Source organism: Phlebotomus papatasi, chromosome 1, assembly GCF_024763615.1.
Source record: "Phlebotomus papatasi isolate M1 chromosome 1, Ppap_2.1, whole genome shotgun sequence".
Taxonomy (NCBI): domain Eukaryota; kingdom Metazoa; phylum Arthropoda; class Insecta; order Diptera; family Psychodidae; genus Phlebotomus; species Phlebotomus papatasi.
In genome coordinates, this window is record NC_077222.1 from 45,841,229 (window position 1) to 45,857,281 (window position 16,053).

Below are 16,053 nucleotides of genomic sequence, written 5' to 3' on the forward strand. Positions count from 1 at the left end.
ATTTTTATTAATAATGCAAAAATAACCAATTCGTCGCCACTTTTTACCCACTTTTCGCCAGTCTTGTAACCACTTCTCTCTCAAAAGGTCCCTACTCGATTATTTTAGGCAATGGTATGAAAAGAATACATTCAGCATTTCTTTTTCCTTATGATCACCTCATGGTTGGCGGATCTTTGCCGGTCAGAAGCAAGTTCCTTCTGGAACTTGACAGGAATGTTCTGAGGAATATGGTGGGTGGGTATCCTTACAGGTCACTCTCTAAACTATGACTTGTTTAGAATGAATTTAGCAGCAACAGAAGTCTGTAGAGGCTACGGTGTTGCTCTGGAAACAGTAGAGCACTTCCTTTGGGAGTGCCCGGTACTACGTACAAACCTGTAAGGATAAACATCTTCTAGAAAACAAAGAAGGTCACTTGTTGTCAAAAAAGATTCTTGGGGTTATTCAAGAAACCGACTTGTTTTAAACCCAAGAAATGGAACACGGGGGATACAAAGGGCTTTATATCCTAGGTATCGAAGCTCGCTTTTGTTCAATCTAGTCTAGTCATGATCACCTTACTATTATTCACTTTAAATGATTTTTCTTCACTTTTACTTGAGAAATTAAACTATTAGACTATTGCAGAAAGTAAACAAATCAGATTTGGCAACTGAGAATCTATTCGAAGTGAAGTTAGCGTCGCCTATTGTAAAGCAATGGCGACAGGTGGTAAATCCATTTTAGAATATTACCACTTTCCGCCATGGCTTATTTTCACATAAAAATAATATAAAATGAGAAATTAACTAACTGAATACAAAATTTATGTAGGGTAAATTAAGCTAATTCAAAACCTGCTCCAAGTGGAAACGTCATTGTTTTCATGATAAATACAGTACTAAATTATTATATTTATGTATTTTCTATACAACAGTTTCATTATTAATTAATTTTGCTCCAAATAAAGCGAAAATCCATTCATATTCACAAATTTTAATTTGTTAATTTCTCAGAAAAATTAAAAGTGTACCTTTTCACCAACGAATTTTTCATCGATCGGTCATATGTTTTGCAATGAAAAACACAATGAGGTGACTGTTGTTTATTCGTTTTGTTTAACATTTATGTCATATTTCTGGCTAATTTTTAATTAAATTAAGTGCTAATCCTCATTGTTAACGATACGTGAAGTTTTCAAATGAAATAATTACCTATTTTGTAAACAAGTAGGGTTTTTCTGAAGTGTCTGCAAATGCTTCAATTAGAAACCCCGGAAATATGACTTTTTGGAAAGATTTTCTTATTGTTTTAGATGGGAAAGGAGAAAAGACCAGGAATAAGAACAAATTCTGCACTCAAGAGCAACTCAACAAGGTTTTGGAAGCCTTTCGTCGCGGTTTCACTTACACTGTTTGTCTCCAATTAGAAACTTTCCCTTGTCTCCATTTGGATTAATATGTTTCCAATCGAAGCATTTTATATTCGCGTATTTTTCTTGTATTTAAGAAGTTTTCAAATTATATCTCAAGAATTTTCACTGAATAATAACATTCTAGAAGAGTCAATGAGCAAATTTATGTAATTCTCTTCAGAAAAAATATGAACTTAATATATTGAATCCTCTGTCAAAGTTAAAGCGTCTGGAAATGGTTTTGAATTAGGACATTTACACTATTCGTCGAATGTAATTAAATGTTTATGATAAATTAGTTATCCATAAGCGTAAATTTTGTTCGATAAAAATTTCATGACTGGCATATTTGGTAAGAAATATTGGATTTCACGTACTTGATTGAAATATTGCTCTATAAAATGCTCAAACACTTAAATTCAAAACAAAAAATTAGTGTTTTTCGACTCTATAAGTAGCAACAGTAGGGATACAAATAATTCTACAACTAATTTATTTCACAAATAATGGGGAAATTTACATTTCGATATAAGTGGCGAAAAGTGGGGCACTGGCGTGAAGTGGTGATTTCATCCTATTATTAATCTTATCGAGATATATACAAGGTAATCATTTTTACAATGTCAACTCTCGTAGTGGAAGAATCTGATAAGTCCATTTTAGACCGTCCAGGAGCGCCTTCCCGTGATGTGGATGCTTCTTCCATGCTCCCAGAGTTGTTGGACAAAGGCGGTGTATTATATTACGTTATTTTTACATGTGAAAATTGTCTGAATCAGACATTTAGATCTTTGCACCGGGCGGGACACGAACTCCCAAATGTGAGAGGCGAGTCAGACATCTCATCCGCCCAAGAGCCAACGCTCTTGCCATTAGCGCCACTGAGATCCCCATTTAGGTAATAGAAATCCTGTGATCAGACAAATTCGTTCCCTTCTAATTGAACGTGGAATTATTACCATTTTATGGGTTCCTGGTCATAGGTTTATCGAAGGCAATGAAAAGGCAGACACAGAAGTCAAGACTGAAGCCCTGTCCTATAACCCTGGCCTCTCCTACATTTTCAATACGAAGTGCACTTAAACTAAACTAAATTTGAACTAAACTAAATTTAAACTAAACTAAATATGATTTTTTTATATGAAATTAGAAACTGAATGCTTCCATAATGAGAGGTGGCAGGCTTTATCAAAGAAATTTCAAGTATACTCCAAAAAAACCTCTATCCCATCGAGGATGCATTCTTATTAGCCGTCTTAGAATTGGTCATACACGATGCTGCGGTCATACATAATGCTGTAGACATAAAATGACATTAAAACATATCTTTAAATAATTTGCCCAAGACTTCAAAAAAACTTTATAACCCTTATTAAGTAAATTCGTTACGAAAGCTTTTTCACTTTCGCTACAGTTTCTTCTGATCATGTGATTTAATATCATACTAATTTCATCCTTGATCTTTACCTAGAACAACTCTAATAGTCGGGAAATTTTACGTTGATAAAAGTTACAGAATATATGAATTGTTTTATGCACAGGAAAAATTCAAACCACAAATTAAATCACGCACGGGAGCTCTCTTCTGATGAAATAAATCAATGGTGTTGTACATATATAAAAGCTGATTATTTCTAAAGACTGTCTTTAGATATTTTTGCAGCATAAATCTTCAATTTGTAAATAGCCTCAAGGATCAAACAGACTTTATTGTATGGGATTATTATTTTGATCACCTCACCGACAATATTATTCATTTGTGTTGTGCATATAAAATGCATTATATCTGCTGTAGACAATTTAATGAAGATTTTTCAATAAATTTTTAATGTAAGAAAATCACATAAATGTTGTTTATTGGTGACATATTAGGCGTCTTTTTTTATTTGCTGTTTACATTGTTGCAAAAAAAAGTTTGCAAAATCGTAAACCAATTGGCATATATATTTGAAATCAAGTTTCGACTATTTGAGTTGTTGGGGGTATTTCATTACTTAATTTATGAACTTGTCACATAAATAAATGATATTTATGGGTATTTTGTCGCGTAATTTTGTGAAATTTTGCTCTGATTCTATCGTGTATTGGGGGAATTGATGATAAATCTTAATGTGGTGTGTCACAATGAAACATTACTGCATAATATTGTGGTTTTAATTACTAATAAAATGATTTAATATATTCTTCATGTTGTCATACAAAATATTTTGGTAGTATAATTTAAAATCTAATCTACCAGTGATTTATTGTGACTATTGAAAAGATCATATTGACTTTTATTGCATATATTAGATGTTTTGATTGTAAAAGAATGTGATAACTAGAAATATTAGAAATCTTAATGAACTCTTTCGGTTAACTTTAAAAAAAATCTATATTTTGCAGAGTTATATGCTGGTTAAGTAGTTTCCTATATCGCGGTTTCCTCTATCGAATTTGTAATTTGTCTCAATTAAAGAAAAATTGTCATGACATTTTTATTAAGTGCGATTTTTCACCTACTATAATCCTACCAAAATTTCATGTCCTCCGATCGGGCCCATACTTTGCCAAAATGTGTTTCGCCACTTCCTGATCATGAATATATGGGTAGCTAAGCCGGCCGGCCGAGCTTAATAGCTCCCGAACTAAAGCGATCTTCAGACTAGAGGCTTAGCCTACTTCTCAAAGGTCTCAAGGTCCTAAATGGCGAGCAATTTCATTGTTTTTTAAGAGCCTAATAGGTCATTTATCTGTGAAGAATTTCGGTCCGATGGGGTGTAGCAAGAATTGACGGAAACACTAGACCTTTCTTGACTTTCGCAATTTTATTCTTTACAACGTTTCGAGGATGAATGTCCTCTTCATCAGATATTTTTCATCAGTATTATTCATCAGGAATTCTGTGTCGATCAGTCGAATGGTGAACTTCAAAGTGCAATCTGTGATCCAAGTCCAAAAAAAGTGTAACCATTTCCCGCCTGTACGTGATTTTCCCAACAAAATTCGATACCTGATGAAGAGGACATTCATCTTCGAAACGTCGTAATGAATAAAATTGCGAAAGTCAAGAAAGGTCTAGTGTTTCCGTCAATTCTTGCTAGGTCATTTATCTTTAATAATCCAGTCCTAAATTAAATTTTTCTAAAAATCGTGAATGATAAGAAATTAGAGCAGTTAAGTCATTTGGCTGCCCTAGGTCCGAAGCTCGTATAACAAAGATATCCACTTGCGGTTTCCAGCAAAGGTTATAATATCGGGTGAAAATTGCCCCACCCCTCCTTCCGCCATTTTGAAATAGCATCGATCGGGCTCAAATTATAGTATGTTATAACTGAGCCTTAGAGCTTTCCATCAATTCAGTACCAAACTTAAGGTCCCCTGACTCCCCTGACCCGAGCTATTAGGGTCTAAAAAAATTCTTAAAATTACCATAACTCCAGTTCTAATTGTCAGAATTTAAAAAGTGAGGGCATTTTGGAAAGCTCTCATGAAATGCCACTTCTTTTTTCGTCTTTAGAGTGTTGTAGCCTAGGCTATGAAGTTTCCAAAAAATGGCGTGGGTTCGCTTTGGTTACATATTTGATTCCAAATTGAATTTGCAAGCAATCCGAGTTTGCTCACGTTAAGAATCTCACCTACAATAAGCTGATCTAGGCTTATCACTAGCTTTATTAGGGGATCTCAGTGGCGCAATAGGCAAGACCGTTGGTCTTGGGCGGATGAGATCTCTGACTCGACTTTCACAGTTGTGAGTTCGAGTCTCGTCCACTGTAATACAACTGAATGTTCAGAAAAAGACATTTTCACACGAAATAAAAGATAATAACAATGCACACTGCCTCCGCCCAACAAGTCCGGGAGCAGGGAAGAAGCATCCACACTACGGAGTAGGCGCTCCTTGGCGGTCTACAAACGGACTTAGCAGATTCTTCCAACACGAGATCAACAAAAATATAAAAACAATATATCCCGATACGACTAATAATAACTAACTTTATTCTATTTCCCAAAAGAAGATTAACCAAGAAACAGTTTGAAACTATTTACATAAGGTTGATCTCACGAAAAAGCTGAGTGTATGGGTGTCACACGAATTGTTGCAAAAGAACTTTTTGGAACTAATTGATGTCTGTGCTTCTTTGCTGAAACGTAACCAAGTTGACCCATTTTTGAAAATCCATTTTCAAATTTTGAATTGTAGGGTAAAGTGATATAATTTGGCACAATTTCCAGAAGCGGAACCTTTCACTCAAATATATCTTTTCCCCAAGAACATAACATAGATTTGCTCCTTGACTTTTCTAGAATTTTGCTGTTTAGTGAAATTTCTTTAAATATCGTTCGAAAAGTTCTTTCTTAAACACAAGAAAGATATGAGAATGCAGAACAATATAATTTGGGCAGTGTTGGTACAAATTGGAACAAGTGGAATTTTACAATTTGGACATAAAAAAGTATTGAACACACGACTATTTTTGACCTCTTTTTGCCAGAAACTTATGGAAACATAGTGAGAAATTTAATTTAAAATTGTCACTTTTGCGTACGTTTCACAAAAACACTTTTTGTTCACAAAGTAAGTAATTATATCAAATGAAACCTTTACGTACCGTTAATTACCGTTAATAATAATTCCACTAAAATTTACGAGAAATGTCAAGAAATGTCAACAAGGGTGAGAGACAAAAATCACCCTTCTTTGTGTTTTTCTTCGGAAAAATGGTCGATCGATGAAATTTTTCGACGGTGAAAAGTTACACTGTCAATTGTAGTGACATTTTATATGACAAAACTTATTCATAAAAGAACGGATTTTCACTTTATTTGCACACAAAGAACCAAATAATAAAACTATAGTTTAAAAAAAAACAAATAAAAACTTTGGTACTGTTTTTTATGAAGGAAAAATTCCCTGTTGACCTTGTACCCGCGAAATTATCCAATTTGTACCATTGTCCAAGTTGTATCACTTTACTCTGCTACCCCAAACTACACTCAGTCCTGGGATTGTGCACATTTTCGGGTCCGAAAAAAAAAACGCGTGAAATGGCATTGCGCATCGAGAAAAATTGCATACCCGCAGGGGCTTTCTTTTGAATAAATCGGCCATAGAACGAATTTCGCTCGGAGTAAAAGAAGTCAAAATAAAAAGATTCCACTCTGTAATAGAAATACATTAACAAACAGTACTTTTTGGCCAGAGTTCTTCAATAATTAAATAATTCAATAAAAAGAATATTTAAAAAATTTACCTTAATAAAAGAAATTAAAGTTTTATTTTGAAAAAATAGCAAAATGTTTTCAAATTTCCTGAGGCGCATTTCAAAAATGATTTCATAAATTGACTCCCAATGGTAGGCAAACTTGCATAATTGCATGTGCATAATTCCGTCTGGTGCATAATCCCGAAGTGTATAATGCCGGGACTGAGTGTATATGAGCTTCGATTTAATGATTTTAGTAAACATGCGACTTGGGAGGCATTCAGACGTGAGATTTAGTAACATGGTTTAAGTTATCTAATTTCAAAATAAGCAAATTCGGAGAAATTTTGACTTAGAATCCTTGGAATGGTGAAATTAAGAGCAATCAATCTTATAAATCCTAAAATTTAGTGCTCCTGCTCTTTTTTTTAACTAAAAATTAGAGATTGTCTGTGGTACGAGGTATTTATCTCCTTTCTGAAGACCATCTAAGACACAGCTTTAGTAAAATGATTAAGCCCATTTTTCTTAACGGAACAGAAAAAATCATGATCCACGCATCCCCTTAATCAAATTTTATGCTTTCACCACACCTTTTAGCTCGGTATAATTTCATGAAATCAAAATTCGCGTTCCTTTCATTTTCAGAAGATTTGCATAAGTCTATTCTTTCGATCTCAAAATTAGACTGAACTAAATTTAATTTGGTTTGATGTTTAAAAGAAGAAGAAGAGTGCAAAAGAGTAGGAGAGACATATGGAAAGCTTTTAAGAATGAAAGGGATCTGAATTTCGATTCTATGAAATTTACCTGATCTAAAAGTTCTGCGTGGAGCCATTAGTAATCAAAATGAACAATAAACTCGGTTAACACTCTAATGCCCTAGACACACTTACGACTTAAGCCGAGAGACGACTTAGTGGAAAATGGTGGAAATGTATTTTGACCATTATTTCGAATATACTTACGCTAAGCCTTCTCTCAGCTAATCTTCAAGTCTGTCAAGGCCCTAACAGTGTTTTCATAAATATCCAAAAAAAAAGTAGTTAAATAATTTTGTCTAGGGTAATTAATTGTCCACTGAACTCAAAAATACCATCCATTCTTCATTATCTCTTTCCGTTTTTGCGCCAGGTGAGAAAAGGTAAAGTCATATCGGTCATATCGGTTTAAGGCATAAAAAGACTGAAATTTTTTAATTGAAAAATAATGAACAAATAGTAAAATAAATGAATTTTAAATGTTTTTTATGGATGAATGTTGCATGATTATCCAAGAAATGATAATTTTTAGGAAAAAAAAACGTTTATAATTTTTATAATTAGACGTTAATGAAGCACAAGGTGTTTGAATAAGACTGATTTTTACCGAATAGGTCACAGATCAGCTATGAAAACGTCACCTTCTTGTATAATTTGAAGGTCCTTTGAAATACATTGCTCATCTTCTGATTTTATTTCACGATCTGGGGCATTAAAGGATGAATTAGGGAATTCATCATCACTGTTGAAGTCTGCTTCTTTATCAATTTCGTTTAATGCGCAGAAATCGACCATTTAACTCATTCTGGATAGTCTTCGTGTAATCTCAATTGTTTTCCATGATTAATATATTACAAAATAATAATATATTTTACTAAAACAACCAAAACAATTAAATAAAAAAATCGGTAATTTTTGAAAATTTTACCCTTGAACCGATAAGACCGCCCACAGGCGGTCTTGCTTTTTTTCTTCTAAAACTCTTTACTTATAGTTTTTTTACACTTATCAATTGAAATATACAAACTAGAAGAACATATCTTTCAGGAAATAAGATTCTTACTACAGTTAGATTACTTTAAAACAATCTTTTTTGCACTTGAAAACGAAAAATGTCGCGAGCGACATTTTGTTGTTTTTTCTCTGACCTGTCACACAAAACTGAAGATTGTAAGCAAACGAAAAGTCAAAATGAGTTCAGCTTCAGAAAATAAGTTAGTAAGACTATAACTGAGGACACTGTAGATATTTCAACTTCAAAAGTTATATTATCGCAGTAAATGCGATTTATAGAATGACCACCTGGAGGCGATTCTTACCCGTTTAAATTAATTTCATCACGGGGTATTTTTTTTTCTTTATTGTAGATACTGATCAGACTCGAGCTAAGCCCCAAACATCGCGTATTGGAGTTGTTAAGAGTCCATCGAATAGTGCAATAGGAGTTTCTTCTGATACCATCAGTCAAGCTGCTGATGGAGTTGTGAGGCGGACAAAGAAGACTGTCACAAACAGCGAAGATGACACCAAGAGAATTTCTCGTCTTGGTAGTTTTATCAATGTCGATGGAGATTGCCAGGTGGCGGGTTAAGTATTCCCTGATATATAGTCAACAGAATATGAGGGTTATTCTTAAGAATAATAAGCAGCGGAGGTTGTATAGATATATTTAAGGTATTTTTCTCTTCCTCGAATTTTTGGGCACAACAAAAAAAAATACCATGAGCGATATTGTCAAGCTATATATATATGTATGTATTTTTAATGATTTCAATGTAATTTTGTGTTTCTAGTGGATTAGTAGCAAGTGTTATTTGTATAAATTTTTCCTCAAATTTTAATAGTTGTAACATTTTTGAGTGTTTCAGTCGAAAGTTTTTTTTTGGTTCTGCAATTTTTTTTCACAGTGGGATATTTTTTTTTGCTCAAGGATCATGCTTCTTCTTCCCTTTAATAAAGTGCTGAAAAATTTTCGATGTAAATTAAGAAAATTTTTCAAGTACATGATCTCAGAATGGAAGATGAAACAACATCTTTGGAAAATTTCTCACTGCTATCTGCTGAGCTATAATCAAACATTCCACTGAAACACTCTTTTTCAGAATATCAACAACAAAATTATTGAGAAAGTAGCAAGTGCTAGTAGTAATAAAAATCTTAGCTAGGATTAAAATGATGATAAGAAAAAAATGTATTTACTTCTATAGAAATATAGGCTAAGATTAAATTGTACCAATTTGAAAAAGAATGTGAGGAGATTTTGTTTTATTCAATTTTTCATATTCTGTTGATTGTTTTTCTTTTTTCACGTGACTTGGCAATCACATTAGAAGTCCCGGGATATTTAAGAAAAAAAAGTAAAAGAAAGTGAATCGAAACTACCAATTTTTTCTAGTCTATCATTGCATACATTTATTGCTTTTAAAAAAAAATTAATTGCAGATGGTATTTATGGTATTAGTCTAACCTTCTTTTTGCCTCAAGCAGATTGGAGAGAGAGAAAGAAAAGATGGCAAAAAGAAGGAAAAATATGACACTTTTATGACTTCCTTGTAATAATTTTTTGTCTCTTTAGTGACTGTTTTAATTTCGTATTTTTGCGATGAGATTTTTTCTTACAGAGGGTGGCAGAATAAGTGTCCCATAATCGCTAAAAAAAATCAATTAAACGTTGAATAAAAGAAAAACTGCAAACCATGTCGAATTGAAGATAAAAACAATTATTTGATTTGAGTTTTGGATAATTCAGGAACTTTATTTTGTTTTATTTTTTTTTTTCAATTTTTGAGTAAAATTGATAATAAAACATCGTTTTAATATATTTTTTTTTGTTTTCTTTTTTATTTTAATTAGGAATTTCTGATTTAAGTTTGAAATTTTCAGAATGTGGCAGTGCATTTTTGTTTTGAAGGCAAAGTTTTTTCCGCATCACTAACTTTTTTTATATTTGCTGGCTAGTGATTGATTTTAATCGGTGCATAAGTGAAATAATCGGTTAAAGGGCTGTGTCTAAATCCTTTCAAGTTTTTATCGAGAAAGTGTGTGGCTAAAGCGATCTTCAGACTAGAGGTTTAGCCCAGTTTTCGAAGATCCAAAAATTCCAAAAAACAAATTATCAAATTTTATCGGTTTTTCAAAATATAATAGGTCATTTACTAATAATCCAATCTTAAAGCAAAATTTTCCAAAATATCTTGGGAGATAAGAAATTAAAAAAGTAAAGCGAAATGGCTAAGCTTTATGTCGGCTTCAGACTTTGGGTTTAGCCCGTGTAGTCCAGGGCCAGAAAGTATCGAGAATTTAAATATAACAAGCAATTTTACTAATTTTTCAATATCTAGGGTATAATGGGGTAATTTGGAACCATTTACAATTTGGGACATTTGGGATTTTCTTAGTATTTAAAGAGATTCAAAAGCAAGAAATCTGTTTCTTTTCTTAAACGTCTTTTTTTTCTATTTTGCGGTATTTGTTTTCTCTGCTCATCTGAAGCAGTGAGAAAATCTCAAGTGTCCCAAATTGTAAATGGTTCCAAATTAGAATGAAATATACACGGATATGACCTGGTATTTTTTCTCCTTTATTTTCTCCTACGACGTTTCGGAGGGGTTTTCCTCCTTATTCAGGTATAGAAAATTTTGGGCAAAAATGTCAAGAGTTATAGTTGACCTAATTGGCAATTTTGACTCTCTCACTGACACTCTCATCTCAACCTTCCCACAAATTCCCATTCTTTGTGGGAAGGTTGAGATGAGAGTGTCAGTGAGAGAGTCAAAATTGCCAATTAGGTCAACTATAACTCTTGACATTTTTTCCCAAAATTTTCCATACCTGAAGAAGGAGGAAAACCCCTCCGAAACGTCGTAGGAGAAAATAAAGGAGAAAAAAAATACCAGGTCATATCCGTGTATATTTCATTCAAATATTCTACTGACCGTAAAGAAAAGATCATGGTTCCAAATTACCTCATTTTACCCTAATGGATAATTCATATTCATTTCTAAACAACGATTTTCTAAATAATTTTGCTTGATGATAATTTGGAGGAGGTAAGCCATATAGCTAAGCCTTAAGTCAGGAGACCGTATTAGGTTTGAAGCCTCTATGAGGAGTGACTCATTTCAATATTCAATTGGCAAGGATTTTTATTTTCGCGGATTCCCTGAAAGCTTTCTATTTTTTTCGGATCCTGGGATTGTTTCAGTTGGCCTTAGATCAATGTCCAAGAAGATGCACCCGCGACAGACTCCTTAATTTCCTTGTGAATTCTCAATTGGAGTAATGAGTGAATTTAGTCGGCAAAATATCTGAGACAATCCCAAATTTATCCACTGAGGAAGGCTCATTGAAGCCCCAAAGAACTTGGCAAAAAATCTCGTTTGCTTGTACTGAAAGCATTATTATATCCCTCGACGCATCCGGAGGGAGTCCGCCATAGGGGCGAAGTAATTTAAAAAAAAAAAACTAAAATAGGGAGTTTTCATATTTCATCTTTGCCAATTTACTTTGCCCAAAACCGGAAGTCGATATTTCCCTTAGGGAGGGCTCACATAACCTTATGCTCTAGATACACTTACGACTTAAGCCGAGAGACGATTTAGTGGAAAACGATGGAAATATACTTTAATCATTATTTCGAATATAATTACGCTAAGCCGTCTCTCGGCTAATCCTCAAGTCTGTCGAGGCCCTTAGGCTGATCTTTGACGATATTTAGCTTGAAAAATTTAGAAGAAAAGAATTGGGTAAAGGAAATTAATGCAAGGACCTCTATTCTAAGATCCTAGACCCACAGTGTATGACAGTTTGGGATAAATCTTTAGGGAAAAGTGCCCATACTTTACACGGTCCCAAGCTCCATAAGGCCTTAATTTTTCCTATGTTTCGGAATAAATGTGACTCCGCAATATATTTTGAAAACAGGACTCTTTTCCCTAGTTTTTAAAATAGGGCTGCGATGAGTCACTTTTATTGAGAAACATAGAAAAAAATTAGTCATTATGAAGTTTGGGACCGTGCAAAGTATTGGCACTTTTTCCTACTGCCAAATTTTACAGGTTAAATATTCTCGAAGATCAGCTTGAGTCTACTTTAGGACATATCAAGCTCTAATTAGTAGCCGGATGGACGGATGGATAGGAGAGTGTTTTGCCATTCATATACACTCAATCCCCGGTATTTTGCCTGAGAAAATTTGCATACTCGCAGGGGCTTTCTTTTGAGTCAATTGATCGTAGAACGAATTTCGCGCGGAGTAAAAGTAGTTCAAACAAAAAGATTCAACTATATAATAGAAATGCATTAACAATCAGTACTTTTTGGCCAGAGTTCTTCAATAATTGGTTAGAATATTTAAAAAAAAATCCTTAATAAAAGAAATTAAAGTTTTATTTTAAAAAAATAGCAAAATGTTTTCAAATTTCCCGAGTCACAGAATAGTATACATGCAGGCGTATTTCAAAAATGATTTCATAAATTGACTCCCAATGGTAGGCAAACTTTCATAATTGTATGTGCATAATTCCGTCAGGTGCATAATCCCTAAGGACTTAATGCCGGGACTGAATGTAATTCGTAATGAAGTGGTTAAACACATTTTGGCAAAGTTTGAGGCCAATCGGAGGACACGAAATTTTGTAATGATTATTCGTGAAAATATTCACGAATATTTTCTTTTTTTTTTTGTTGGGATTTTTACAGAATCACACCTATTTTTATTTTTTTGCGGTCTTTGTAATAGTGTTAGAGTTTATCGGATTTTGCGAATTCTTTTGAAGTTTTGTAGGTTTCATAAAAAAATCAGTTTTATCGAGCTTTATTCAGTATTTCTCGGATAATTAATATTTTTTTCTTTTAATTCCTTACGTGATACCTGGGTGTAACTGTTGTCGGCTTACCAAGACAAGGATTTAGTCAGATCGCATAACTTTACTCTTTTCTAATCACACAAATATTTTGGAGTAATTTTGTCAAACCGTTACGGAACTGCACTAAACTTCAGTTTGACACGTTTATTATTCTCATAAGATTATTAATACAACTATATTTTTAAACATTCACATGAAGAATTTAAAAACAGCGTGACTTTCAGCCTATGTTATAAAGGTTATAAGTGACTACTTATAATTTATAACTCTTTTCCAGTATTCTTCTCTTGAACATCACACCAAAATAAATTTAGTTCAGTCCAATTTTGAGTACGAATGAGTAGCATAGACTTATGCAAATCTTTTAAGAAAGAAAAGGACGCGAATTTCGATATTATGAAATTTAACCGATCAAAAAGTTGTTCCGGAGCCATTATAGCTCTGGCACACCTTTTAGATCGAGAAAATTTCATGGAATCAAAATTTGCATCCTTTTCTTTCTCACACGCTTTGTATATGTCTATCCCAATCTTTCCCACTCCAAAATTGAGCTAAATTGAAATTGGAGTAATGTTTAAAAAAAGAAGAATAAGAAAAAATGAGATAGACATATGCGAAGTGTGTGAGAAAGAAAGGGATGTGAATTTCGACTTCATGAAATTTTCATAATCTAAAAGGTGTGCCGGAACCATTAAGGTCGACATTCAAGTTTGATCTTAAAAGACCGTCGAAATCAAAATGTTCGAATCGTTTACTTGTTTTTTTTCTTGTAAATAGAATGAATGGGGATCTATAAGAGTAGTTTAAAAGATCAGTCCAATAAGAATTATTAAAAATGTTTACAACCTCGAAACTCACAAAAAGTTGCAAAAAAATACAATAATTTATATTTCGGAAGTGGGACACTTCGGACACTTTCTGCTAAACCAACTGTTTGTATTTCTCCAAAAATGCTGTATGTTTCATACATTCTCCTCATTTTTTATTGTATTGCATTTCAAATTTATGGAATTTTTACCTTTTTTGCTTGGATTGTCACCAATAATGATAAAAATTTATGGCATTAATTTTGAATATAAGTGACGCATCTTTTGCTGTTTCTTTTTTTTTTTGCTCTCCACCAATTTAGTTGTGATAAAGTGCAAGCATTAAAAAAAACTTGAACGTGAGACAAAATGTATGAGAAATTAAATAATAAAATGTAATTTGAAATTTAAGTTTAAGTGATTAAATTATAAGAGATATATGATGAAAATAATATTATACATAATAATTGAAAAAAAATGATAATAAACTTAGAGAAAATAACCAAGAATTTGCATTTTATCGCTGAATACGGCTTCAATTATTTCCATATTATTGTGATCCAATTAAGTATCCGAGAGTGATCATGTTTCATTTCGAAATTGACTCAAATATTCAAATGAGGTGTACGCATAAACTGGGAGTACAATGTGTTGAGGTCTTTTACATAAGATCAACAAAAATGCGAACTGAGATAAAGCATTAAATGCTTTGTGCGTTGAATGGTGCATTTTGTTAAGATACATGGACTCTTTATCCAATGACAAACTCTTGCAGCAAAATATTTACCAAGATATATGGGTCGAAATGAAAGTGACACGGTGATTGAAGTTGATCGTAAGGAGTCTTTTAAGCTAAACTTTTAAGAAACTAATTAATATAATATCGATACAATATTGACCGTGGGAGAATGTGTGTTAGATTAATTCACGTAGAATGACAAGAAAATTCGATCAAGATCGTTAGAGGAAAATATTCGCACATTTCGCGATCGATGGTGCAAAAATGCAGTGGAAATTAATAATGCACAAGAGAAGGGTAGAATATCTCAAATATGCTTTTACTGAGGGTGTGTCTCAATTTAATTGCTTCATTTTCGCTTTTGTAACAATTTTTTTTCACTCATTCAAAATTATGTACGATCACTTGCAAGTTTGGTTCGAAAAAGGAAAACTAGAAGGCGATAATCTTAATTAATAATAAAGTTGTTGGTGAAGTTCACGCACAATTTTAATCTCTAGATTTGAGAAAAAAAACCATACTCATGGTGCAATAGTCAATTTTATTGGTAAGTCAGCCGATCGTATGAATCATTCATGAACGGTAAAAGCAAATAAAATAATTTATTTTCTATACTCCCTCTGATTGAAATTTGTGGTCAAGTGAGACACATAAACTATGCACTGAGCGAAAAAAAGATTAAACTTAATAGTTTCTTCACAAGTGGTATTGGTAAACTTTTATATTGATGTATACAGTGTGTATAGAGATCTATCAGACAGATCGAGTGATACCAAAATGGAGAATAAAATATATTCTTGCCTCTACTTAGAATTGAACCGATGACCTCTCACTATTTAGAACCGGTGGCAGCCATAATCCCGAAAGCCAAAATCCCGAAAGCCAAAATCCCGAACGTCAAAATCCCGAAAAGGCCAAAATCCCGAAAGCCAAAATCCTGAAAGCCAAAATCCCGAATTTTTAAAATCCTGAAAGGGATGAAATTATATGGAGGAAAATGTTTAGAATAATTTTCCAAGACACAGAAGATTTCCCTTTGCCTCCAGCAAGCGCGAGTGAAATCGCGGGAGTAGCTATGACACTTTTAAGAATTCGGGATTTTGGCCCATTCGGGATTTTGGCTTTCGGGATTTTGGCCTTCGGGATTTTGGCTTTCGGGATTTTGACGTTCGGGATTTTGGCTTTCGGGATTTTGGCTTTCGGAATTTTGGCCGGGACCCATTTAGAACAATAATTAACTACTTTTCTTAACAATTTCTAGCACTTCTAATATCGACGACTCAAAATATAAAACGAAT

The 16,053-nt window shown here is 33.3% G+C and overlaps 1 protein-coding gene across 3 annotated transcripts in view; it reads left to right on the top strand.

Moving 5' to 3' along the window:
* LOC129799391 (uncharacterized) overlaps positions 1-9,588 on the top strand; it is a 77,706-nt gene extending 68,118 nt beyond the window's left edge. For all 3 annotated transcript variants that reach the window (XM_055843230.1, XM_055843232.1, XM_055843233.1), the window contains one exon: positions 8,711-9,588. In XM_055843230.1, coding sequence (XP_055699205.1) covers positions 8,711-8,934 — 224 coding nt within the window. In that variant the 3' untranslated portion in view covers positions 8,935-9,588. The remainder of the gene's footprint in view (positions 1-8,710) is intronic.
* Positions 9,589-16,053: the final 6,465 nt, after the last annotated feature.